Source organism: Chiloscyllium plagiosum, chromosome 18 (genome assembly GCF_004010195.1).
Source record: "Chiloscyllium plagiosum isolate BGI_BamShark_2017 chromosome 18, ASM401019v2, whole genome shotgun sequence".
Classification (NCBI taxonomy): Eukaryota; Metazoa; Chordata; class Chondrichthyes; order Orectolobiformes; family Hemiscylliidae; genus Chiloscyllium; species Chiloscyllium plagiosum.
Window position 1 is genome coordinate 63,021,829 of NC_057727.1, and position 25,704 is coordinate 63,047,532.

A 25,704-nucleotide genomic window follows, 5' to 3' on the forward strand; every position below is an offset into this window, starting at 1 on the left:
TCCTGCTATATTCATTAAGGAAGAGGAAACTGCAAATGTCACAAAAAAGGAGAAAGTAGTAGACAAATTTAATTGGTTAAAAATAAAAGTACTTGAGAATCCCAGCACACTCAGTAGAAAAGTCACCCATACCCATTTGGATGTGTCCAATGTGTAATCACACTGCCACCTGGAAGCTACAGAGTGGCTTGCTTAGAATTTGTCCTGTTTAAAATACTCTGTTTTAGTTATGTGCATTATAATGAGTAGGCCATACATAGCAAAATTGTTTTAGAGATAACATTGAGCCTAGATTAGAAGGAGAAGTGAAGTTGTAGAGGTTCTGGCCACAATGATCCAATCTTCCTTCGATGGAGGTGGTGCTAGAAGACTGGAAGTTTGTAAATGTTACACCATGTCTCAAAAAAGGGGAGAGGAATAAATCGGATAACTGTTGGAAACCTTTAGAGACATTAATTTGGGACAAAATTAATTGGCCATGGAAAAATTTGTTTTAGTAAATGAAAGCCAGGAGGCAATAGTCTAGTGAGTTTAGTGCTAGACTGTTAATCCAGAGAGGGGAAAGTGAGGACTGCAGATGCTGGAGATTGGAGCTGAAAATGTGTTGCTGGAAAAGCGCAGCAGATTCTTCCTATAATGCAGTGACCAGAACTGTACGCAATACTCCAAGTGTGGCCGCACCAGAGTTTTGTACAGTTGCAGCATGACCTCATGGTTTCGAAACTCAATCCCTCTACTAATAAAAGCTAACACACCATATGCCGCCTTAATAACTCTATCAACCTGGGTGGCAACTTTCAGGAATCTATGTTCGTGGACACAGAGATCCCTGCTCATCTACACTACCAAGAATCTTACCATTAGTCCAGTACTCTGCATTCATGTTGCTCCTTCCAAAGTGAATCACCTCTCACTTTTCCACATTAAACTCTATTTGCCACTTCTCAGCCCAACTCTGCAGCTTATCTATGTCCCTCTGTAACCTACAATATCCTTATGTAATATTCACAACTCTACCAACTTTAGTTTCATCCACAAATTTGCCAACCCATCCTTCTACGCCCTCATTCAGGTCATTTATAAAAATGACAAACAGTAGTGGACCACTAGTAACTGAACTCCAGAATGAACATTTCCCATCAACTACCACCCTCTGCCTTCTTTTAGTGAGCCAATTTCTGATCCAAATCATTGAGGCTAAATCACCCTCAATCCCATGCCTCCGTATTTTATGCAATAGCCTACTGTAGGGAACCTTATCAAATGCCTTACTGATATTCATATACACCACATCAACCACTTTACCCTCATCCACCTGTTTGGTCACTTTTTCAAAGAATTCAATAAAGTTTGTGAGGCAAGACCTACCCTTCAAACCATTTTGATTATCCCTAACCAACTTATTCCTTCCTAGATGATTATAAATCCTATCTCTTATAACCTTTTCCAACACTTTACCCACAGCCGAAGTAAGGCTCACTAGTCTGTAATTACGAGGGTTGCCTCTACTCCCCTTCTTGAACAAGGGAACAACATTTGCTATCCTCCAGTCTTCTGGCACTATTCCCGTAGACAATGATGACATAAAGATCAAATCCAAAGGCTCTGCAATCTCCTCCTTGGCCTTCCAAAGAATCTGAGGATAAATCCCATTCGACCCAGGGGACTTATCTATTTTCACATTTTCCAGAATTGCTAACACTCCCTCCTTATAAACCTCTATCCCATCGGTCTAGTAGCCTGTATCTCAGTATTCTCCTCGACAACATTGTCTTTTTCTAGTGTCGTAGAGTGTACAGCACTGTAACAGACCCTTCGATCCAACTCATCCATTTGGTCCAGATATCCTAAATTAATCTAGTCCCATTTGCCAGCACTTGGCCCATATCCCTCTAAACCCTTCCTTTTCATATACCCATCCAATTGCCTCTTAAATGTTGTAATTGTACCAGCCTCCACCACTTCCTCTGGCAGCTTATTCCATACACACACCACGCTCTACGTGAAAACGTTGCCCCTTAGATTCCTTTTAAATCTTTCCCTTCTCACCCTAAACCTCTAGTTCTGGACTCCCCCATCCCAGGGAAAAGACTTTGTCTATTTACCCTGTCCATGCCCCTCATGATCTTATAAACCTCTATAAGGTCACCCCTCAGCCTCCGCTCCAGGGATAACATCCCCAATGTATTCAGCACCCCCTAGTAGCTCAAACCCTCCAACCTTGGCAACATCCTCATGAATCTTTTCTGAATCTTTTCAAGTTTCACGACATCCTTTCTATAGGAGGGAGATTAGAATTGCACACTATAGTCCTAAAGTGTCAATGTCCTGTACAGCCACAAAGTGATCTCCCAACTCCTATACTCAATGCTCTGACTAATAAAGGGGTTGGACAAACTTGGATTGTTTTTGCTAGAGAGCCAAAGACTGAAGGGTGTCCTAATAGAAGTATGTAAACTTATGGGAGGCATGGACAGAGTAGATAGTCTGCATTTTTTTTTCCCAGGATGAAAATGTCAAATACGAGGGGGCATTGGTTTAAGATGAGGGAGATTTGTAAGGCAAGGTTTTTAGATTAGATTAGATTACCTACAGTATGGAAACAGGCCCTTCGGCCCAACAAGTCCACACCGACCCTCCGAAGAGTAACTCACCCAGAACCATTTCCCTACCCTATATTTACCCCTGACTATGGGCAATTTCGCATAGCCAATTCATCTAACCTGCACATTTTTAGATTATGGGAGGAAACCGGAGCACCCAGAGGAAACCCACACAGACACTGGGAGAATGTGCAAACTCCACACAGGCAGTCACCCGAGGCGGGAATCGAACCTGAGTCCCTGGCGTTGTGAGGCAGCAGTGCTAACCACAGCCATTGTGCAGCCCCACTCTCTTTACACAGTGTGTGGTAGGTGCCTGGAATGTGCTGTCAGGGGAGGTGGAAGCAGAAGAAATGATAGCAATGTTTAAGAGGCATTTAGACAGATGCATCAACAGGTAGGGAATAAAGGGATACAGACCATGTGCAGGCAGATGGGATTAGTTTAGAATAGCATCATGATTAATACAGATTATAGTGGATCGAAGAGCGTAGTCCTGTGCTGCACTGTTGTTATGTTCTAGACTAGAGAATGATAAGGGAAGACTTGAGAGATGAATTCAAAATTATGAATGGTTTTGATAAGAAACGGATTCAAGATGTGAATGATCAGTAACCAGATATGGATACGGATTTATGGTAATTAGCAAAAACAAAAGGCCACAGGCACCTTGTTAAACTATGCGAGTCATTACAATCTGTCTGCAGGAATGATGGACACAAATTCAGTAGTAACTTTCAAAGGTGGATTAGATAAACATTTGAAGGTAAAAACTGCAGTGTTTTAAGGAAAGAACAGGGAAGTGTAATCAATTGTATCACTGTTTTGACACAACTGGCACCGGACTGATGAACTTTGCTATGCTGTATGATTCTAACAAGACTCTCGTAGACCATCTTGTAGGATTTATGTGGTTTGTCTTGTTTTCACTCTGGTTCTGCCCAGATAGCTGATTATGTCTTCTCGAGCCTTTCAACAACAGCCATCTGCTTGAACATAGGGTCTCTCCTAGACTTGCCAGAATCAATTTTCAGGTTCCGACCTTGTTAGTAGCCACCTTCTGTTATCTGTATAAATGCAGTGCTCTTCCTGGAGTTGCTGTGTCTGTTGGAACCTTCTTAATCAAGAATCAGCCTGTGATTAGTCTCCAGTACTGGCCTCACAAACAAACAAAACTTGTCTCGTCTGTTCTTTTCCTTTTACCACAAGATGCCCCAAAGTCAACAAGTCATTTCTCGCTCACAATTCCCGGTTCACAATTCCAAACCAAAATTTATAAAATAAAAAAAAGAAAAAGAAATGAAGAATCAGCAAGCATTTTAACAAAAGTAGCAGGCCACTCAGCTGAAATGAAATATGTTTTCAGAGATTCAATTTATGTAATATAGATACAATAATTGATAACTTGATATCCTTTCATATCTTGGTTGCAGATATTGTGTTTATCAAATACTTTTCCTGCATCTGACGTATGCGAAGAGGTTGAATTGGTTCAGATTATATTCACTAACCTTCAAAAGACTGAGGGAGAATCTCAGAGAAATCTATAAAATTCTAACGGGACTGGACAGGGTAAAATATCTGAAGGAAGTTCCTGATAACCATGGAATACAGAGCCAGGAGTTACAGTCCAGTTAGGACTGTGGTTAGGAGAAATTTCTTCACCTACAGAGTGGTCAGCTTGTGAAATTTGCGACTGCAGAACGCAGTCAGGGCCAAACCATTATATGATTTCAAGAAGGAATTGGATATCGCGCTCTGGGCTAAAGGGATCAAAGGGTATGGGGGAAAAGCAGGCATAAGGTACTGAGTTGGATGATCGGCCATGGTCAAATCGAACGGTGGAGCAGGCTGAATGGCCTACTCCTATTTTCTACATTTCTATCACTCGTTGCAATTGCTGCAAATTGTTTGACTGTATTCTCTGTACTTCAAAGCATTTGTGGACAGCTTTGAAATGTTTGTAAAATAATGAGAAAATTTCATGATGCAAGTTCTTTTGGAAATAAAAAAATTAAAGAGAATATTTGAAATATAATTACTTGTAACAATTATTCCAACTGTGTCACAAGGCAGCAAACTGATTAGCATGGTCATTTTGTGCAGTATAGCTGAAGGCAGAGACAGTATGTTATTAAAACTGTTACTGCAAACTTGTTTAATTGTGTACAGTATAAACAACAGGCATTCTGAAATTCAATGGATTAAATACTTCTGGTGCTGAAGGTATCTGTTTCTGACTTCAGCCTGCAATGTTCTAAATGATATACTTGGCTTGACACTCAGGAATCTTGCTTTCTGTGCCTTTTTTGCTAAAGAACTCTATAGTGAGGGATGTGTTACAGGTACAGCGTATTCCATAGGAGAGCTAACAGTGAGGTTCCAGAATGAGTATTGTGCAGCAGTGAGAGAGTATTGTATTAAGGGATTTTCTTTATAGTGAGTGAGTAATGCATTGCATGTTGCCTTTGGTTAGGTTAGATATTAAATAAGTGTGATCATTATACCTCAGCCGATAACAAATATGGTCCTGTAATGCAAGTTACAGTTACCTGAGACCAAGATAGTTATAGAGATGGAATGACAGTGACTGAATAAATTGCAGAATCATTGAGTGAAATGTGACAATAAGATATCACTAAAATCTACGTATGATGCTCAATACCGACAGTAGGTTTGCGTAATATTACTATGAGCTACATGATCACTGACGATTTGCATATACGAGGGCCCTTGATACTTGTCGACGTTGAGTACCAGAAAAGTGCAACTTACATCTAAATCACACTGAAGAATTCTTCTCCATAGGAATTTTTAATGTAAATCTGGTAGGATAGGGACTGTAAAAGTATTAAAGTCGCCTATACAACTCATATCGGGGCAATTTCCCCCATAAGAAACAATGAAGAAGATCAGGATAGGGACTGTAACTTAAAGAAATGTTGTGTTTCATACCTAGCTGCCAAAATATTCATGTATTACTATGTAAAACACATTGTGTACACACCCCGTTATGAACAAAATGAGAGAACATCATGTGACTGAAGCATCAGATGTGGAGTAGATACTATGATGGTGTCACAATCACAAATTACAAATTGTAAGTTTTCTATATGAAGCTGAACTGAACCAAAAATGTTGCAACAACATGAACGCAAGGAAATTTTATGCTTAGTTTCTCAAAATATCAGTGACACTAGTGTGAAACAACTTATATTGCGACAACATATAATCTGGATCCCTGGGCGGCATGGTGGCTCAGCGGTTAGCATTGCTGCCTCACAGTACCAGGTTCGATTCCAGCCTCTGGCGGCTGTCTGTGTGGAGTTTGCACATTCTCCCCGTGTCCGTGTGGGTTTCCTCCCAGGTGCTCCGGTTTCCTCCCACAGTCCAAAGATGTGCAGATCAGGTGAATTGGCCATGCTAAATTGCCCGTAGTGTTAGATGCATTGGTCAGAGGGAAATGGGTCTGGGTGAGTTACTCTTCAGAGGGTCAGTGTGGACTGGTTGGGTCGAAGGGCCTGTTTCCACACTGTAGGGAATCTAATCTAATCTAAAAAGATGGGCTAAAGATGTCTAACAGATGTATGAGGAAAGCGTGGTTTAGAGGAGTGGTCAAAAGCTTGATCAGAAAGGTCAGTTTTAAGGCAGACAGAGATGAAGGGGGAGAGACAGAACTTTAAGAAGTTTAAGTGAGGCCTAGATAGCTGAAGACACAGTCGGTAGTGATGCGTGATCGGCGAGGTCCAAGTGACTAGATTGAGAGGCACCTACTATGATTTGGCAGAAGTGTTCCTGTATTATCCTATACTTATTATGACTTTTAATTGAGAGAATTAAGAAAGGTGAAGATTACCTTCAGCTGGTTGTGCAGAAATGTTGAAGGTTGCATTGACTCTGGGCAGTTGAAAGATGGCTGAATTTGAATTGATGAGCAGGTCTTGTACTGCAATGGGTATTCTTGTAGGTGGATTGTCAGCCTGTAAAGGGCAGCACGGTGGTCAGTGGTTAGCATTGCTGCCCGACAGCCTGGAGTGACTGTCTGTGTGGAGTTTGCACATTCTCCTTGTGTCTGCGTGGGTTTCCTCTGGGTGCTCCGGTTTCCTCTCACAGTCCAAAGGTGTGCCATGCTTAAATTGCCCTTGGGGATTCTATGGAAATCATTCCAATACTCCTGATGGTAAGTGATAAGAGCAGAACAGTTTTCCGATAGATGTACTACAGAAGTCAACCTCTGCAGTATGTTTCCCACAAGTATAGACCAGTCCAGTGAAAGTCTATGGTTGCCCATGCCCTGTCGAAGGCAAGTACCTGAGAGAGGGAGAAGAACTGACAGCCCTTTTTGTTTTGCATCTTTCTCCAGCTCTGATTTTGAATCCACAATGGCTGTGGTTTGCTATGTTGTTGTGGTAATTGCCTTCAAATTTACTTCTAATAATGAATTTCATTAATTCACCTGGGATTGAAGTAAGACTTGTTTAAAATTGCTCAGTTTTGCGAATGGCCTCATTTGACTTAGCCTGAATAGGATTTCACTCTTGATTTATTATGCCAGAGAAAATGATTCAAAAGTCTAATATGCAGATGAAACAAGGAGCATTTTGTCTTCTCATTTGATTATACGTTATCACTAATGGAAACTCATATGCAAATTGAATTAGCAAACATTTATCTGTAGTAATTAGCTTTGGATTTCATTTGATGAATTTTAACGAGGAAGTAGAAGTGAAAGTGAAAGAAGTGGGTGCATTTCCCATGCCTCCTGGTGGGCTATGTAGTTCAAAAAGATTCTGAGATTATTCTAAGTGCTCTACTAGGCCAGAATCATCAATGAACTTTCCAACAGATGGTGGCACTGTTGACTGTGCTGTTCTTTAGGAAATGCCCAGAATAGTAGCAGTTACCGTGGTATTCGTGGTGGGGGGCAGGTTCAATACAATTTTGATTTTAATACATGAGATTCTGGGGTCTAACTGTCTATTGATATGGTACAAGCATACACAAAGACAGACGCTTACATGGTGACAAGAAAGAAGAAAGGACTTTTTTTGAAAAACACATTTTTTGTGGTGTGTGGACAGTCCACTGAAGATCAGCATTTATTACTCATCCTTAACTGTTCTTGAGAAGATGATGGTGAGCTGCCTTCTCGAACCACTGCAGTCCCAACAGTGTAGAGACAGCCACAACGCTGCTTAGGAAGAGAGTTCCAGGATTTTGATCCAGGAACACTGAGGAACCCGTGATGTGATTTCAAGTGTATCTTGAAGAGAACCTACAGGAAGTTGTATTTCTGTTTTACAGAAAGATGGAAGGAAGATAAAACATGAATGCTCAAAATCCATGTTCTCAATGGGGCAGTGTTGTCAGGACCCATCAAGGAGGGTGGAGGTGGGCCTACTGGACAAGGCAGTCAGTGGGGGAGAGTTGATGGAGGAGGCAAAACTGTGGCACACTCCCCTTTCACTGAGCAACAGCCCTCAGGGTTAAACCTGTGTAGGCCTCTAGTGTCTAGAGTGGCAATGGAAAGAGGTCCTCCGTTATGCATTAATTGCCCACTTGGCCTCAACTAGATCCAAGGGAGGAGCCCACCTGAATCCTACCCGACTGTACATGAAAGGTGGCTAGGCATTTGGGTCGCATGATGGCACGTTGCCCAAATTTATGCATCTGCTTACTTGTTTTCCCACCTGCAGGAGCCCCTGTGACTTACAGCAGTCCTTTCAAATATTCTTCACTGTCTTGTTAGGCAGTGGAGCGTAAGGTTAGAATGAGTGTTCATGTGGGATTGAAACTTTTAGAGTCAGTCCTGTTGTAGTGGTGTCTTTCAGAGACTGCATGGAATAATCAGCAGACTTGGCAGTTTCTGTTGAGAGAGAAACTGTGTTAATGGCTAAGATTCAGTTCTCCATGCACTAAATGCAAGCAGGCATCTTCACTATCCCTACCAGCGGGACAGCTTGCCAGAACAATCCTCCAATCACCACCAGTTGGGAAAGTTGCCATTTGACTGACATTGACTCCATTCCAAAGAAGACTCATATTGGACTCGCAAAATGAGCTCTGTTTTCCCCCACCACAGTTGCTGCCAGACCTACTGAGTTTCTCCAGCACTTTCTGTTTTTACTTCAGATTTCCAGTATCCACAGCGTTTTAATTTCATTTAACTCCCCTGGCAGGGAGGAAGAAAATCATGCCAGTGGCAGGTTGAAGCCCCGTAAGTGGCTACTGTTTTCACTTTCTTCTTTGCCATCGCATGGAGCAGATAATTGTACCCAGTTTCAAATTAATAAGATTTCATCAGAGTTGGTTTCTTTCAGTCAGAGAGTTTCTTTAGCAGTTGCATCATCATCATCATTTCATTGTGCTATCGAAAGCACAATGATGCCAAGTATTTTAGTTGATCCTTTGCTGATTTTTGATCTCCATCAGGCAACTTGTGTGCAGCAACTCATACAGATGTCTCACCTAAAGTTGACTTAGTATAATTTCATTTTTATCAATGCATCTTCTTTTCTTTAGGAGCGGAAGCTGTGTGCCCATCCATGCCTGGAGATCTATCGTGGGGACATGATCTATTACATGTGTCCTCTGGCACGTCAGGGGGACTTCTATGTGCCTGAACTAAAGGAAGCTGACAAGAAACAGAAAGAGGAAGAGGGGGACGATGCACTTACAGATACTGGTAAGTGAGAGTGCCCTAGAGCACATACAAGCATCACCATTAAATGATGGATTTATTCTGATGCATGTACATGTGTCAAATGATAGGCTGTATTCTAAAGTGCAGACAAGTATTACAGGTAAATAATAGACATTGCATATAATTATTTGCATCTGTTGTTTGGGAAATGGCATTGGCAGTACACTCACACATTTCGTGAAGACACGGCTGTAGAGACTGCTTTGATGAGGCTGTTTGAGCAGTGAACAGTCTACACTATAAATAAACACATAAAACAGAGTGAAACTAGTGAGAGTAGCCATCTACTATCTAACCAAAGTGTCTACAAGTTCTTTCTTGGTCCTTCACAGTCTAAAGAAAGCCAAAGCCAACATGGATTACTTCAAAACCTCCTTCCTAACCAAAGTGACTTTTCATTTCCCCAAGAGCCTGTTTTTAATACTTCCACAGATGGTTGGTTTGCATATGGATCATGAGATCCAAAGTATTCAGGACTCACTGTGCTAGAGACCTCACTTTGGCAAAGATACAATCCTGTTTGTGCATTTCAGCCAGCGGACTGCTAGGGGTGTTTTTTTCATCAGATTTCTATCATCTACATCATCCTGCATTAAGAAGCAACATGCAATCTGAGCAAATCTGTATGCTCAACCTACAAGAAAGGAATGCATTCAGCTTTCCCGAATAGAAAGGCTCGATAACTTTCCTTCAAGTACACAACTGTAGATGGAAATCTGTGAGAAATTATAATATCTCCAGTTTCAGCCTGGAAGGAGTTCGATCGAGAAAAGTTCATGAGCAAGATCACCTTCACAGCCACTAGCAATGTAATCCATGCCCTACTTTCAGGTTGCAGTTGTGACAGAAGTAGGGGGTAGATATAACAATGCAGGCTTGGAGGACCAAAGGGCCTGTTCCTGCGCTGTGTTATTCTTTGTTCTGTAAATGACCATAGGCACAAATCAGCCTGGTCAATGGCTCATAAATTGGCAGTTGCCATGACGTTGTCTTTCTGAGTCTGTCACACGACTAACCAAAGGTGCAGGACTACGGGGTGGCAAAGGCAATGCTCTGAATTGCTGATGGCTCTAGTACATAGCTCACGGGTTCATACATTGAAAGCTGTGTTCCCACGAGATCTGATCAAACAGACCATTGGCTTGCCTTGACAGCTCGGAAGAGCTCTTGTAGTATTCATTTGCTTGTTGTACATTGCCAATGTGTATGCTCCACATGAATCTGCACTCAACATAGGTAATTTCACCCAATGGCTGTATCCTTCTATTCCTTTCTCTCTCACGTATGTAATTAGCTTCCTTTTTGTTACATCACTGCCGTTCATCTAAGCTATTAGAGTCATAGAGATATACCGCATGGAAACAGACCCTTTGGTCCAACTCGTCCATGCCGACCAGATATCCTTAATCAATCTAGTCCCATTTACCAGCACTTGGCCCATATCCCTCTCAACCCTTCCTACTCATATACCCATCCAGATGCTTTTAAATATTGTAATTGTACCAGCCTCCACCACTTCCTCTGGAAGCTCATTTCACACTACCCTTTGCCTTTTAGGTCCCTTTTAAATCTTTCCCCTCTCACCCTAAACCTATGCCCCTTGTTCTGGACTTCCCCACCCCAGGGAAAAGACCTTGTCTATTTACCCTATCCATGCCACTCATGATTTTATAAACTTCTATAAGGTCACCCCTCAGCCTCCGACACTCCAGGGAAAACAGCCCCAGCCTAATCAGCCTCTCCCTGTAGCTCAAATCCTCCAACCCTGGCAACATCCTTGTAAGTCCTGTTCTGAACCCTTTCAGGTTTCACAGCAATCTTTTTGTGGTAGTAAATTCAAATTCTCACCACTCTCCAAGGCCACCTGAGAGAGCAGAGGATTTAATGTTTTATCTGAAAGGTGACACCTCCGGTAGTGCAGCACAACTTCAGTGCTGAATCATGAGTCATCTCTCTGGAGTGGAGCATGAACCAATCTTCTGACTCACAGATAAGAGAGTACTACCACTGAAGCAAGGCTGAAGCTGAATAGGAAATGATCAAATAGCACTGAAAGCAGCATGACAGAGTTAACTAGGGGTTGAGCCATTTTGTTTTGGGCTGGATTTATTAAACAGCTCCTAAGCTGACAGCTTGATTGCTGTATAATTAATCATTGGCACTGAATGAGGGGTAGAGAATGCTCCCACTTTTGTCGTATTCAGGCAATAAATGAAAATGAAAGCAATAACATTGGAATATTTTGACACTCCCTTTTTCTGATCTTTACTGGGCTAAAATACCAAATTGAATCCATAGGTAGTTTGATATAAACTTGTTCACTGATGCCAATTTCAGCCTCTCTTCTATTTTAGAATAGTTTGCTCTAGGAGAAAGGCTGAGGACGTTTCCAATTCTCACTCTGGAATACAATTTTCAGAGAGAATTTCTCAATTACTCACCTTCACTATCATGGTGTATTTTCAGGAGTCCCAAACTTTTCCAGTCTTCTTTCAGAGCATCAGCTGCCCACCTTGTATCCTCCAATTTTGTTGGATCTGATCATTGGGCAGAGTGTACAACTCATGTAATGATGTGTACCATGCTGCTTGTATACCCACATTAAATTTCACCCAAGTTCCATGCCATGATTTAATGAGGAAGATCTTTCTTGAGGATTTTCCTATTCCGCCAAAGGGATGGCTTGAGGAGCTGCTGGTACTCTAGTGCCAGTAGTGCCGTCCAGAGCCATGTTCATTGCTGGTACTGTGGCCAGTTCTGAACTGTGCTCATCAGTGCAGCTGGATATGAGCATGAATCTTCCACCAAGGCCAGTCTAGAAGACTCACAGAAAAAGAAGTCTGGATGTGTTTTAAACATGTTCGTGGTGCAGTCAGCTGGTGAGGCGATCATAGGGACATAAATGATTCAAATAAAAACATGAAAAAAAATTGTGCACTTCTGACCAAACGCAACATAGGTGACTGTTAAATTACCAAACCTATACCCAGTCTGTTCAGTATTATCTCATATAAATGCCCATTCATTTGCGGGACTGTGCCTCACTTTAGGAATATCAGTTAATTTGGAAATGAAAGCTGGTACAACCTTGGGTTGAACACCCTCTTGAAGATATTTACCATGGTCAGTGTGAGTAGAGTAGGGTATGCTAGAGTTAGATTTACAAGTTCCTTTAAAGCTCAAACAGTGACACTCATTGGACTTTGTGGTGAGGGACCCTTGTGGTGAGGTGTTAGTGTCCCTGCCTCTGAGCCAGGAACACCTAGGTACAAACCCCACCCACTGCAGAGATATGTCATAATATCTGTGAAGTTAATTAAAATATCTGTGAGCTGAGTTCTGACAGTGGCTACTAACACCATTAACATGGTAGACACTGTGGGGCTTAGCGTCATTATTACCCCATCCATCTCTACTATAATTTAGTTCCCATTCTGTCCACCTACCCTTCCCTACTTATGTTATTGCACTGTTCCTGGTATGTAGTGCTTGTTAATTCTTCAATTTGTCAAATGGTAATTTGGTGACGGGTATCAAAAAAAGAGCTGAGTTTTCAAGGGGCTCTCGTGACACAGTGGAAGTGTCCTTACCCTCAGAGCTAGGAGGCCTGGGTTCAAGTCACACCTGCTCCAGAGCTGTGTAACAACATTTCCAAACAGGTTGATTAGAAAATAAAGTAAGGAAAGAGCTGAGTTCTGGCATCTCCCCCTCCAATTCCATTTTAATTTAATCCCTCCCTCTTTCCCTACTTTTACTTCACTTTTGTTATTATTGAACTGATCCTGGAGAAGGGGCAGGAGGAAGAAAAGGGAGTGAGACAGTGGGAGAGAATAAAGAGAGTGGTGCTGAGTGGAGGGGATGGGACTGTCAGAGTGAGAAGATGGGACTGTCAAAAGAGGGGAGGAATGGAATTAGATTAGATTACTTAGTGTGGAAACAGGCCCTTCGGCCCAACAAGTCCACACCGACCCGCCGAAGCGCAACCCACCCATTCCCCAACATTTACCCCTTCACCTAACACGGGCAATTTAGCATGGCCAATTCACCTGATCTGCACATCTTTGGACTGTGGGAGGAAACCGGAGCACCCGGAGGAAACCCACGCAGACACGGGGAGAATGTGCAAACTCCACACAGTCAGTCGCCTGAGGCAGGAATTGAACCCAGGTCTCTGGCGCTGTGAGGCAGCAGTGCTAACCACTGTGCCACCGTGCCGCCCCAAAGGGGATTCTAAGGGGAATTGAAGTAAGTGGGTCAGCGAGTATGTGCATGGGGTGGTGGGACATGTAGTGGGACATGTAGTGCAATATGTGGTGGGACATGGGGGTGGTGGGACATGTAGTGCAATATGTGAAGCAGGGTAATGAACACTCAATTGTACAACAAATCAATTTGAGTGTTAGAACAAATCATGTACGAGAATTAATCCAGTATGAAAATCTCCAGCACTGAAGCTAATCCAGTTGTGATAAAATCCAGTTCAGTCTGCGTTGATGAAAGATAACAACACCTGAATTTTAATGAGCGGCTTATTTTTCAATATTTCAGAGATTTATCTGCACTTTACAGAATTAGTGCCTTATATGAAACCCTTTCTACTGAGGTCCCAAAGTAAATTTGAGCTGCAGTGGGTAATACAAAATTAATATATCTCTGCATTTGGTGCTTCATGTTGGTTATTACCTGATACTGATTTTGATTAATGTTTGAAGCTTGAATTAGCAGTAACCTCTCCCTTTCTGAAAGTGGACTGGAGGAGTTGTCTCCTCTATTGAGCTTGCTGCATTTTCTGTAAGTATAAGGACAAGCCAGGGAACTATAGACCGGTGAGCCTGACGTCGGTGATGGGCAAGTTGTTGGAGGGAATCCTGAGGGACAGGATGTACGTGTATTTGGAAAGACAAGGACTGATTAGGGATAGTCAACATGGCTTTGTGTGTGGGAAACCATGTATCAGAAACTTGATTGAGTTTTTTGAAGAAGTAACAAAGAGGATTGTTGAGGGCAGAGTAGTACAAGTGATCTATATGGACTTCAGCAAGGCTTTCGACATGATTTCCCATGAGAGACTGATTAGCAAGGTTAGGTCTCACGGAATACAGGGAGAACTAGACATTTCGAAACAGAACTGGTTCGAAGGTAGAAGACAGAGGGTGGTGGAGGGTTGTTTTTCAGACTGGAGGCCTGTGACGAGTGGGTCCACTACTTTTTGTCATTTATATAAATGATTTGGATGTGAGCATTACAGGTATAGTTAGTAAGTTTTGCAGACGACACCAAAATTAAAGGTGTAGTGGACAGCGAAGAAGGTTACCTCAGATTACAACAGGATCTTGGTCAGATGGGCCAATGGGCTGAGGAGTGGCAGATGAAGTTTAATTTAGATAAATGTGAGGTGCTGAATTTTGGGAAAGCAAATCTTAGCAGGACTTAGAGTCATAGAGAAGTTGGACCTTTGGTTCAACTTCTCCATGCCGACCAGATATCCCAACCCATCTAATCCCACCTGCCAGCACCCAGCCCATATCCCTCCAAACCCTTCCTATTCATATACCCATCCAGATACCTTTTAAATGTTGCAGTTGTACCACCCTCCACCACTTCCTCTGGCAGCTCATTCCATACACACACTACCCTCTGCCTGAAAAAGTTGCCCCTTAGGTCTGTTTTATATCTTTCCCTTCTCACCCTCAACCTATGCCCTCTAGTTCTGGACTCCCCCATACCAGGGAAATGACCTTGTCTATTTACCCTATCCATGCCCCTCATGATGTTATAAGTCTCTATAAGGTCACCCCTCAGCCTCCGCACTCCAGGGAAAACAGCCCCAGCCTGTTCAACCTCTCCCTATAGCTCAAAACCTCTAACCCTGGCAACATCCTTGTAAATCTTTTCTGAATCCTTTCAAGTTTCACAGAATCTTTCTGATAGGAAGGAGACTTCAAGTTTCACAGAATCTTTCTGATAGGAAGGAGACCAGATTGCACGTAGTATTCCAACAGTGGTCTAACCAATGTCCTGTACAGCCGCAACTTGACCTCAAGGTCCTGGGGAGTGTTGGTGAACAAAGAGACCTTGGAGTCCAGGTTCATAGCTCCTTGAAAGTGGAATCGTAGATTGATTGGATAGTGAAGAAGGCATTTGGTATGCTTTCCTTTATTGGTCAGAGCACTGAGTACAGGAGTTGGGAGGTCATGTTGCGTATGTACAGGACATTGATTAGGCCACTTTTATGAGCATTTATTTCCTAGATACAATAATATTTAAATTGGCACATTACATAAGTTAGTAATAAATTTCTTTTTTAGTGACTAACTCATACTTCTGTACACACAAATCCATCACCCTAAACACGCTTTCCACAAACTGGTGAGGTTATAGTGAAATTGTTACATGTTTATCTCTAACACAGCTGCTGCACCTCATGTAATTCACAGTATCTAAGAAGATTTGAGATGCAATAACACATAAATACAGAGATTTATGAAATAAAACTTTTTGGTGCTAAATTGTCCAATTGACAATACCATCCACTATATTTTCCACCAAATAATAGGTCCTGAACTCCCATCACTTTAATGTGGTATGAGGTATAGTATGGTGATGGAGAGTTGTTTTTCAGACTAGAGGCCTGTGACCAGCGGTTGGCCACCAGGATTGGTGCTGGGTCCTCTGCTTTTCATCATTTATATAAATGATTTGGATGTGAACATAGGAGGAAGAGTTAGTAATTTTGCAGATGACACCAAAATTGGTGGTGTAGTGGTTAATGAAGAAGGTTACCTCAGAATTCAACAGGATCTTGATCAGATGGGCTAATGGGCCACTGAGTGGCAGATAGAGTTGAATTTCAATAAATGTGATGAGCTGCAGTTTGGAAAGACAAATCAGAGCAGGACTTAGCCACCTTAATGGTAAGATTCTGGGGTGTGTTGCTGAACAAAGAGACCTTGGAGTTCTGGTTAAAAAATCTTTGAAAGCGTAATCCAAGTTGACAGGATAGTAAAGAAGGTGTTTGGTATGCTTGCCTTTGCACATTGCAACATGAAGTATATCGAGTCGTAGAGATGTACAGTATGGAAACAGACCCTTCGGTCCAACCCGTCCATGCCGACCAGATATCCCAACCCAATCTAGTCCCACCTGCCAGCACTTGGCTCATATCCCTGCAAACCCTTCCTATTCATATACCCATCCAGATGCTTTTTAAATGTTGCAACCATACTAGCCTCCACCACTTCCTCTGGCTGCTCATTTCATACACACCCTACCCTCTGCATGAAAAAGTTGCCCCTTAGGTCCCTTTTGTATCTTTCCCCTCTCACCCTAAACCGACTCTATGCCCTTTAGTTCTGGACTCCCCCACCCCAGGGAAAAGACTTTTTCTATTTACCCTATCCATGATTTTATAAACCTCTATAAGGTCATCCCTCAGCCTCTGATGCTCCAGGGGTAACAGCCCCAGCCTATTCAACCTCTCCCTATAGCTTAAATCCTCCATCCCAGCAACATCCTTGTAAATCCTTTCTAAATCCTTTTAAGTTTCACAACATCCTTTCAACTGCACGCGATATTCCAAAAGTGGCCTAACCAATGTCCTGTACAGCTGCAACATGACCTCCCAACTCCTGTACTCAATACTCTGTCCAATAATGGAAAGCATACCAATGGCTTCACCTGATGAAGGGTCAGCACTCCGAAAGGATGAGACTTCAGATAAACCTGTTGGATTACAACCTAGTGTCATGTAACTTCTAACCATGTCCACTGGCACCTCCACATCATGCCTTTATTGGACAGTGCATTGAGTATACGAGTTAGGATGTTGTGTTGTAGCTGTACAAGACATTGGTAAAGGCCACTTTTGGAATACTGCATTCAGTTCTGGTCTCCCTGCTATAGGAGGGATGTTTTGAAACTTGAAACATTTCAGGATGACATTTACAAGCCTGTTGCCAAGGTTGGACAGTTTGTCTTCTCGAGAGAGAGGCTGAATAGGCTGGGGATATTTTCCTTGGACTATCAGTGACCTTATAGAGATTTACAAGATCATGAGGGACATGAATCGGGTGAACAGCCAACGTCTTTTCCCATGGGTGGTGAAAACCAGAACTAGAGGGTGGATATTTAAAGTGAGAGGGGAAAGATTTAAAAGGGACCTAAGGGACAACCTTTTCGTGTGTGGAACAAGCTACCAGAGAAATTTAGTGGAGGCTGGTACAGTTACAACACTTAAAAGGCATCTGGAAGGGTAAATGAATGGGCAGGGTTTGGATGTATATGGGCCAAATGCTGGCAAATGGATTAGATTAATTTAGGATAGCTGGTCATCATGGACACGTTAGACTGAAGAGTCTGTTTCCATGCTGCACAGCTCTATCACTAGAGATCCACATTAGTTTGCAAGGAATTCATTATCTCAGTTTTCCTGTTCCCAGTTAGGTGAGCACTACTTCATTGAAAACTTTTAAAATGTTTTCTCCCCTCATAGACCTCCCTACCCCAAACCACCTCACCTCACCCCATCCCACTCCCCCCCAAAAGGTCCCCACTGCCCCTAAATAGCCCCATTCCCTTTTGCAGATCAACTACTCCTTCTCAGAGACCTTTAAACTCATTTTCTAACCTCTCTTTCCACTTTCTGGACCATCTCTCCCCTGTACGATTTCTTCTTGCCTCTTTACCATCCCTTTTGCCCCCTTCTAATCCTCCTCCTCCTTTCCAGCCCTCCTCTTCCACTGTGCAACTCTTTTCTTCTCTTGTTGAGCCTCTGTTCCCTAGCGATCACCAGCCTTGTCTCCAAGTCTGATTCCTTTGCCTCCCTCTGGGCCTTGTTACTCTGGCAAATAGCCTCACTTCCACTCCAGCCCCCTTCCTCCAACCTTGCTGTCTGCTGCCACTTTGTTCCTCTAATCACACGCTAGTCTTCTTCCATTGGTGGGTTTGCAGTGAACCTATCAGCAGCAAACATGGGAGTGAGCCAGCCTGTGATTGGAGGAGAGGCTGCTCAATATTTCCTTCCATTCTATTTACAGGATGACATTTCTCTGGTCACCCCGAGTGGACTTTGGGCAGTTTGAAAATTTCAGGGATGGATTAGTCTGCTGCGCCCGTGTATTGTGAGTCCTGCCCTTCAATCAAAGTAATGAAGGCAACTGTAGTGCCTGGTTAGCACATTGATTAAAATTAGGTAACACAGTGCAAGCCAGGAGTCTGCAGGGAAGAGAAACATTTTTCAGCCACCTCGAGAAGCAGCTAAAGAATACAAACAATACTGAACATCACAGCCAGTCAGGCAGCATCCATGAAGAGAGAGCAAGTTAATATTCAAATCTCGATGACTTTTCATCAGAGCTGATCTAGTTTCATCCAACTTCGATTAAGAGTCATGTAGACTCAAAACATTAGCTTGCTTTCTCTTCACGGACGCTGCCCAACCTGTGATTTCCAGCACCTTTTTCCAGTACATATTCCAGCATCTGCAGTAATTTGCACCTACAAAGGCTACCTGGCCTTCAGATCTATCTCAGTACCTGTATTTCATTGGCTGAAATGTTCCAACTTCTGTTGTTTTCTCCATCAAGATTTCCATTTATTGAATCCATGTCTGTCATGTATTCCTTTTACCATTTGAATGACTTACTATTATTAGCCCACACCAAAAAAAACCCTCCATTCCCAAATTAGGATGGTGCTTGATGCCATAATCCAATCACGATAGATATCCAGAAAGAGGAATCACAATCCCTCCCTGCCCTGCTTGTCCTTCAATTTGAACTGCTATTTACTGAGGGCAGTACTACTCCTATTGATAAGATATATTGGCCTTTTTTTGTCCAAGGTAGTGTCATCTCTGGCAGACTTCAACTCCTTGTTACATTGGCAATTTGAAAAGAGTTTGTTCTGACTATCTGCAAAGGCTCAAGGTGAAATTAATTGTTTTTAAAAGTAAGAACTAACACTGAATTTGTACAGCTGTCTGCTGCATTCAGAAGATCAAAATATCAGCGATCAAACAGATATCTGAAAAACTAATCACACAGCAAGTTTGTGTTTGAAATGAGTGACCAGCCTCTCTCTCAAGAGAACTCTGAGGAGAAACTGACTAACAAAGAAATGACCTTTTACAACCTCAGGATATTCCAAAGCATTTTTTAAAAATGTATTCACTAGATGTGGCCGTTTCAGTTCACAGTATAATTGACAAATTTAACAGCTTATTAATGAATTATCTATCTCTGAATTAGGTTGCGAATATAATTTTGTTTTGATAAGAGTAAAGTATTGAGATTAAAAACAACTTTAAATGGACTTTCAGGAATTAATATTTTTTCAAGCTGTGCAGTGAAAGCTCTGTTAGATTTACGATTTCCAGTCTTATCTGTTCAGCTTGCTTTTGTTGATAATTCTCCCCCATGGGCTGTTTCTCATTTGAGGCTGTGAATCATGTCCACTGACAGTGAGCACCCAACTCCAAAGAAATTGCAGGGAGATAGTGAGGACTACAGATGCTGAAGATCAGAGTCAAAAAGTGTGGTGCTGGAAAAGCACAGCCGGTCAGGCAGCATCCGAGGAGGCAGGAGAGCTGATTGTTTGAGCATAAGCTCAAGCATAAGATCTCCTGATGAAGCACTTATGCTCGAAACGTCGACTCTCCTGCTTTTTAACTCCACAGAAATTGTAGGTCGATTTAGACCATCTGCTACATAATGGAGCTGGAAAGAATGGGCGTGCTATAAAAATTGCTGGGGAAGTAATCCTGGTATCGGGCCCTACCACTCCATTTTTCCACACTTCCTGAATCATTTGAGATCTGCCCCACTGTTGCAGGTTGCCAGTCAAACTGTGATTCCATTTTAACTGCACCAGATTGCATTGCCTTATGACGATAGGGTAGAAAGGCTGGGCTTGTTTTCACTGACTCGTGAATGGAGTGTATAAGATTCTGAATTCTCTTGACAAGTGGACTTGGAAAGGATGTTTCCTCTCGTGCATCAATCCAGCAGTAGGGGCACTGTGTTACAATTAGGGGTTGCCCTTTCAGGGCAGAGGTAAGGAGAACCATCTTCGCTCACAGGAGTGTGCCACTTTGGAACTCCTTGTCTCAAATGGTGGTGTAGACAAGGTCATTGACTTTTCTTCTGGTAGATGTGGATAGAATCTTGTCAGGTGGGAGAATCAGATGTCATCATGGTAGATAGGAATGTAGAATTCGAAACTCAAATTAAACACATCAGCCATAATCTTACTGAGTGGCAGAACGTATTCAAGGGGCCACATGGTCTACATCTGCTTTCAATTCATATATTTGTACCGCAGCTCATTGAACACATGGCTCCACATCTGGTGTAGGAAGGAGGGCTTCAGATATCTGGATCATTGGAATACCTTCTGGGGAAGATGGGACCTATACAAGGAGGACAAGTTGCACCTGAACTGGAGGGGTACCAATATCCTGGGCGGGAGGTATGCTAGAGCTCTTCACGAGGGTTTAAACTAGTTTGACAAGGGGATGGGAACTGGAGCTACGGATTAGCAGATGAGGGAGCTGGTGAACAGGCGGATACAGCATGCAGAGTCTGTGAGGAAGGATAGATAGTTCATAGGACAAAGTTGTAGCCAGTGTGATGGGTTGAAGTGTGTCTATTTTAAGGCGAGGAGAGCATGGATCAATATTAAAGCTGCAATGTTTTGGCCATCATGGAGACTTAGATATCACAGAAGTAGGAATCATCGTTGGATGTTCCAGGATTGAGATGTTTCAAAAGGAATAGGGAGGGGAAGGTAGAAGAAGTGGGGGAATGGCATTGCTCATCAGGGATAGTATCACAGCTGCAGAAAGGGAGGTCATCGAGAAGGGTTTGTCTACAGAGTCAGTATGGGTGGAAGTCAGAAACAGGAAAGGAGCAGTCACTTTATGGGAGTTTTTATAGACTCCCCAATCACAACAGAGACACTGAGGAGCAGATTAAGAGACAGATTTTGGAAAGGTGCAGAAGTAACAGGGTTGTTGGCACTGATGACTTTAACTTCCCTAATATTGATTGGAATCTCCTTCGTGCAAATAGTTTGGATGAAACAGATTTTGTCAGATGTGTCCAGGAAGGATTCCTGACTCATTACCTAGATAGGCTGTCTAGAGGGGAAGCCATATTGGGTTTGGTGCTTGGCAATGAACCACGCAAGGTGCCAGATCTCTCGGTGGGAGAGCATTTTGGTAGTAGTGATCACAACTCCCTGATCTTTATGATAATCATGGAAAGAAATAGGAGCAGACGGTATGGGAAAGTATTTAATTGGGGCTGGGGTAATTACAATGCTATTAGGAACTGTGGAGCATAAATTGGGAATAGATATTATGCATGGCAGAAATGTGGAGGCTATTTAGGGAGCACTTGCTGTGAATGCTGGATAGGTTTGTCTCACTGAAACAAGGAACCTTGAGTGACGAGATGTAGAACATCTAGTCAAGAGGAAGAAGGTAGTTTACTTAAGGTTGAGGAAACAAGGATCAGACAGGGCTCTGGAGGGTTACAAGGTAGCCAGGAAGGAGCCGAAGAATAGACTTAGGAGAGTTAGAAGGAGGCATGAAAAAGCTTTGGTGGTTAGGATTAAGGAAAACCCCAAGGCATTCTACACTTATGCGAGGAACAAGAGTAAGGGTAGGGCCGATGAGGGATAGTGAAGGGAACTTGTACCTGGAGTCAGAGGAGGTAGGGAAGGTCCATAATGAATACTTTGTTTTCAGTATTCACTAGTGAGAGGGACCTTGTCATTTGTGAGGACAGCATGAAACCGCCTGATATGCTCAAACAGGTTGATGTTAAGAAGGAGGATATGCTGGGAATTTTGAAAAACATGATATAAAAGTACCCTGGGCCAGACAGGATATACTCAAGGTTAATACGGGAAGCAAGGGAAGAGATTGCTGTGCCTTCAGTGATGATCTTTGCCTCCTCACTGTCCACTGGAGTAGTGCCAGATGATTGGAGGGTGGCAAATGTTATTCCCTTGTTCAAGAAAGAGAATAGAGATAACCCTGGAAATTACACAACAGTCAGTCTTGTATTGGTGGAAGGAAAATTATAGGAGAGGATTTTGAGAGACAGGATTTATGATTACTTGGAAAAGCATAGTTTAATTAGAGATAGTTAAAAATCACACAACACCACGTTATAGTCCAACAGGTTTATTTGAAAGTACTAGCTTTCAGAGCACTGCTCCGTCATCAGGTAGTTGTGGAGCAGGATCATAAAACAGGATGTGGAGGTGCTGATGTTGAACTGGGTAGCACTAAGTTAAAAATCAATTAACACTAGGTCGTAGTCCAACAGGTGCAGCATGACCTTATTGAATTCTTTGAGGATGTGACAAAACACAGTGATGAAGGTGGAGCAGTGGATGTAGTGCATGTGGATTTTAACAAGACGTTTGATAAAGTTCCCATGGTAGGCTCAGGCAGAAAATAAGGAGAATTGGGATACAGTGCAGTTTGTCTGTCTGGATTCAAAACTGGCAGAGTGTGGTAGTAGATGAACAGTATTCAGCCTGGAGCTTGGTGACTTAGTGGTGTTTTGCAGGGATCTATTCTGGAACCTCTGCTCTTTGTGATTTTTATAAACGACTTGGATGAGCAAGTGGAAGGGTTTGTTCGTAAGTTTGCCGATGACACGAAGATTGGTGGAATTGTGGATAGTGTGGAGGGCTGTTATAGATTGCAACGGGACATTGACAGGATGCAGAGCTGGGCTGATAAGTGGCAGATGGAGTTCAAACTGGAACAGTGTTAAGTGATTCATTTCGAAAGGTCAAATTTGAATGCAGAATACAGAGTTAAAGGCAAGATTCTTGGCAGTGTAGAGGAACAGAAGGACTTTGGGGTCCACATCCTTGGATCTGTCAAAGTTGCCACCAAGGTTGATAGGATTGTAAAGAAGGCGTATGGTGTGTTGGCTTTCATCAGCAGGGGGGGTTGAGTTTAAGAGCCGCGAGGTTATACTGCAGCTCTAAAAAGTTCTGGTTAGACTGCACTTGGAATACTGTATTCAGTTTTGGTCACCTCATTACAGGAAGGATGTAGAAGCTTCAGAGAGGGTGCAGAGGAGATTTACCAGGATGCTGTCTGGATTGGAAGGCAAGTCTTATGAAGAAAGGTTGAGGGAGCTAGGGCTTTTCTCATTAGAGTGAAGAAGTATGAGAGGTGACTTGATAGAGGTGTACAAGATGAGGAGACGCATAGTTAGAGTGGGCAGAAATGGCTATCACGAGGAGGCATAATTTTAAAGTGCTTGGAGGAAGGTTTAGGGGAGGTGTCAGAGGAAGATTCCTCATACAAAGAGTGGTGGATGCATGGAATGCACTACCGGCAGTGGTGGTAGAGCCAGATACGTTAGGGACATTTAAGCGACGCTTGGATAGGCACATGGATGATAGTAAAATGAAGGGTATGGAGGTTAGTTTGATCTTCAGAGTTTGGATAAAGGGTTCGGCCCAACATCGAGGGCTGAAGGGCCTGTACAGTTCTAAGTTCTGTGTTCTATGTTCTATGAAATCTCCAGTGAAGTTATTTTGCTCTAGTTTGCTCGTTGCCATTTCCATAGCTATCCTAAATTTTGATCAACGTTCCACTCAATAAAAATCAAAAAAAAATTGCAGATGCTGTAAATCAGAAATAAAAACAAATTGCTGGAAAGACTCAGCAGGTCTGGCAGCATCAGTGGTTAGGAACCAGAGTTAATGTTTCAGGTTGAGTGAACCTCCCTCAGAACTGTTTTGAGGATGGATCACTGAACTCAAAACGTTAACTCTGATTTCTCTCTATAGATGCAGCCAAACCTGCTGAGCCTTCCCAGCAATTTCGACTATTGATCATAGCTAACAGTGGAACATTGTATCAATGTACCCCCACCAATGTACTCCACTTTATTCCCAGAACCAGACCAGTGAAGCAAAATATGCTTTAAAAAAGTCTTGAACCTAGAGAGAAAAGGATCTAGCAAACCTGTCACAGCAGTGTATGTTGTTTGCTTTATAACTGAGCTGGAGGTGAAGAGCTTGAGAGCAGCTTGTGCCTTATGAATAACCATGTGAGCCCTCCCCTGCCTGTACATTGTGTATTGCCCAGGGCAGTGACTGTCTCACTACATTTTCATTGTATCTTCTGCAATGCTGAGACAAGGCTTAAATCAGAAAAATGTATCCATAGTTTCTAACAGCAGATTGCATTATAATCCATCCACAAATTATGTTGTCTTGCCTCTGGTGAGCTCCAGTATTTTGTCCTTCACGAGATCAAAGGCCATTAATAACTTAACCATTCAAAAAGCTTTGAGTCCTGAGGTAGCTGTTTGTTATCGACGTAGTTTCTCAAACAGGCATACCAAAGTAAACCATTATACAATGTTATAATTAACACTGATACTTCTACAGATTCAGTTCCTGTAATGTATGTTTTTTTTTAAGACACTAAATGGTGATGACATTACCTTGGTGTTGCCTCCCAGTTTACACCGGAGGATATGAAGACACAGATGACTGGTAGTCATGCTCATCTGTTAGGAGAAGGTGAGGACTGCAGATGCTGGAGATCAGAGCTAAAAATGTGTTGCTGGAAAAGCGCAGCAGATCAGGTAGCATCCAAGGAGCAGGAGAATCGACGTTTCGGGCATAAGCTCTTCTACAGGAATGAGGAAAGTGTGCCAAGCAGGCTAAGATAAAAGGTAGGCAGGAGGGACTTGGTGGAGGGGCGTTGGAAATGCGATAGGTGGAAGGAGGTTAAGGTGAGGGTGATAGGCCGGAGTGGGGGTGGGCGCAGAGAGGTCAGGAAAAAGATTGCAGGTTAAGAAGGTGGTGCTGAGTTCGAGGGTTGGGACTGAGACAAGGTGGGGGGAGGAGAAATGAGGAAACTGGAGAAATCTGAGTTCATCCCTCGTGGTTGGAGGGTTGGAGACCGCAATTTCCCCCCAGACATGGTCGACGATGCTCTCCACCACATCTCCTGCACTTCCCGCTCCTCCGCCCTTGAGCCCCGCCCTTCCAATCGCCACCAGGACAGAACCCCACTGATCCTCACCTACCACCCCACCAACCTCCAGATACATCGTATCATCTGTCGTCATTTCCGCCACCTCCAAACGGACCCCACCACCAGGGATATATTTCCCTCCTCTCCTCTATCAGTGTTCCGAAAAGACCACTCCCTCCGTGACTCCCTCATCAGGTCCACACCCCCCCACCAACCCAACCTCCACTCCCGGCACCTTCCCCTGCAACCGCAGGAAAGGAAAAACCTGCGCCCACACCTCCCCCCCTTACTTCCCTCCAAGGCCCCAAGGGATCCTTCCATATCCGCCACAAATTCACCTGCACCTCCACACACATCATTTACTGCATCCGCTG

At 43.0% G+C, this 25,704-nt stretch overlaps 1 protein-coding gene across 2 annotated transcripts in view; it reads left to right on the forward strand.

Moving 5' to 3' along the window:
- The window catches only part of LOC122559133 (testis-expressed protein 264 homolog), a 291,622-nt gene that overhangs the window by 235,306 nt on the left and 30,612 nt on the right, over positions 1-25,704 (forward strand). For both annotated transcript variants that reach the window (XM_043708470.1, XM_043708472.1), the window contains exon 3: positions 9,126-9,288. In XM_043708470.1, the coding sequence (XP_043564405.1) occupies positions 9,126-9,288 (163 nt within the window). The remainder of the gene's footprint in view (positions 1-9,125; positions 9,289-25,704) is intronic.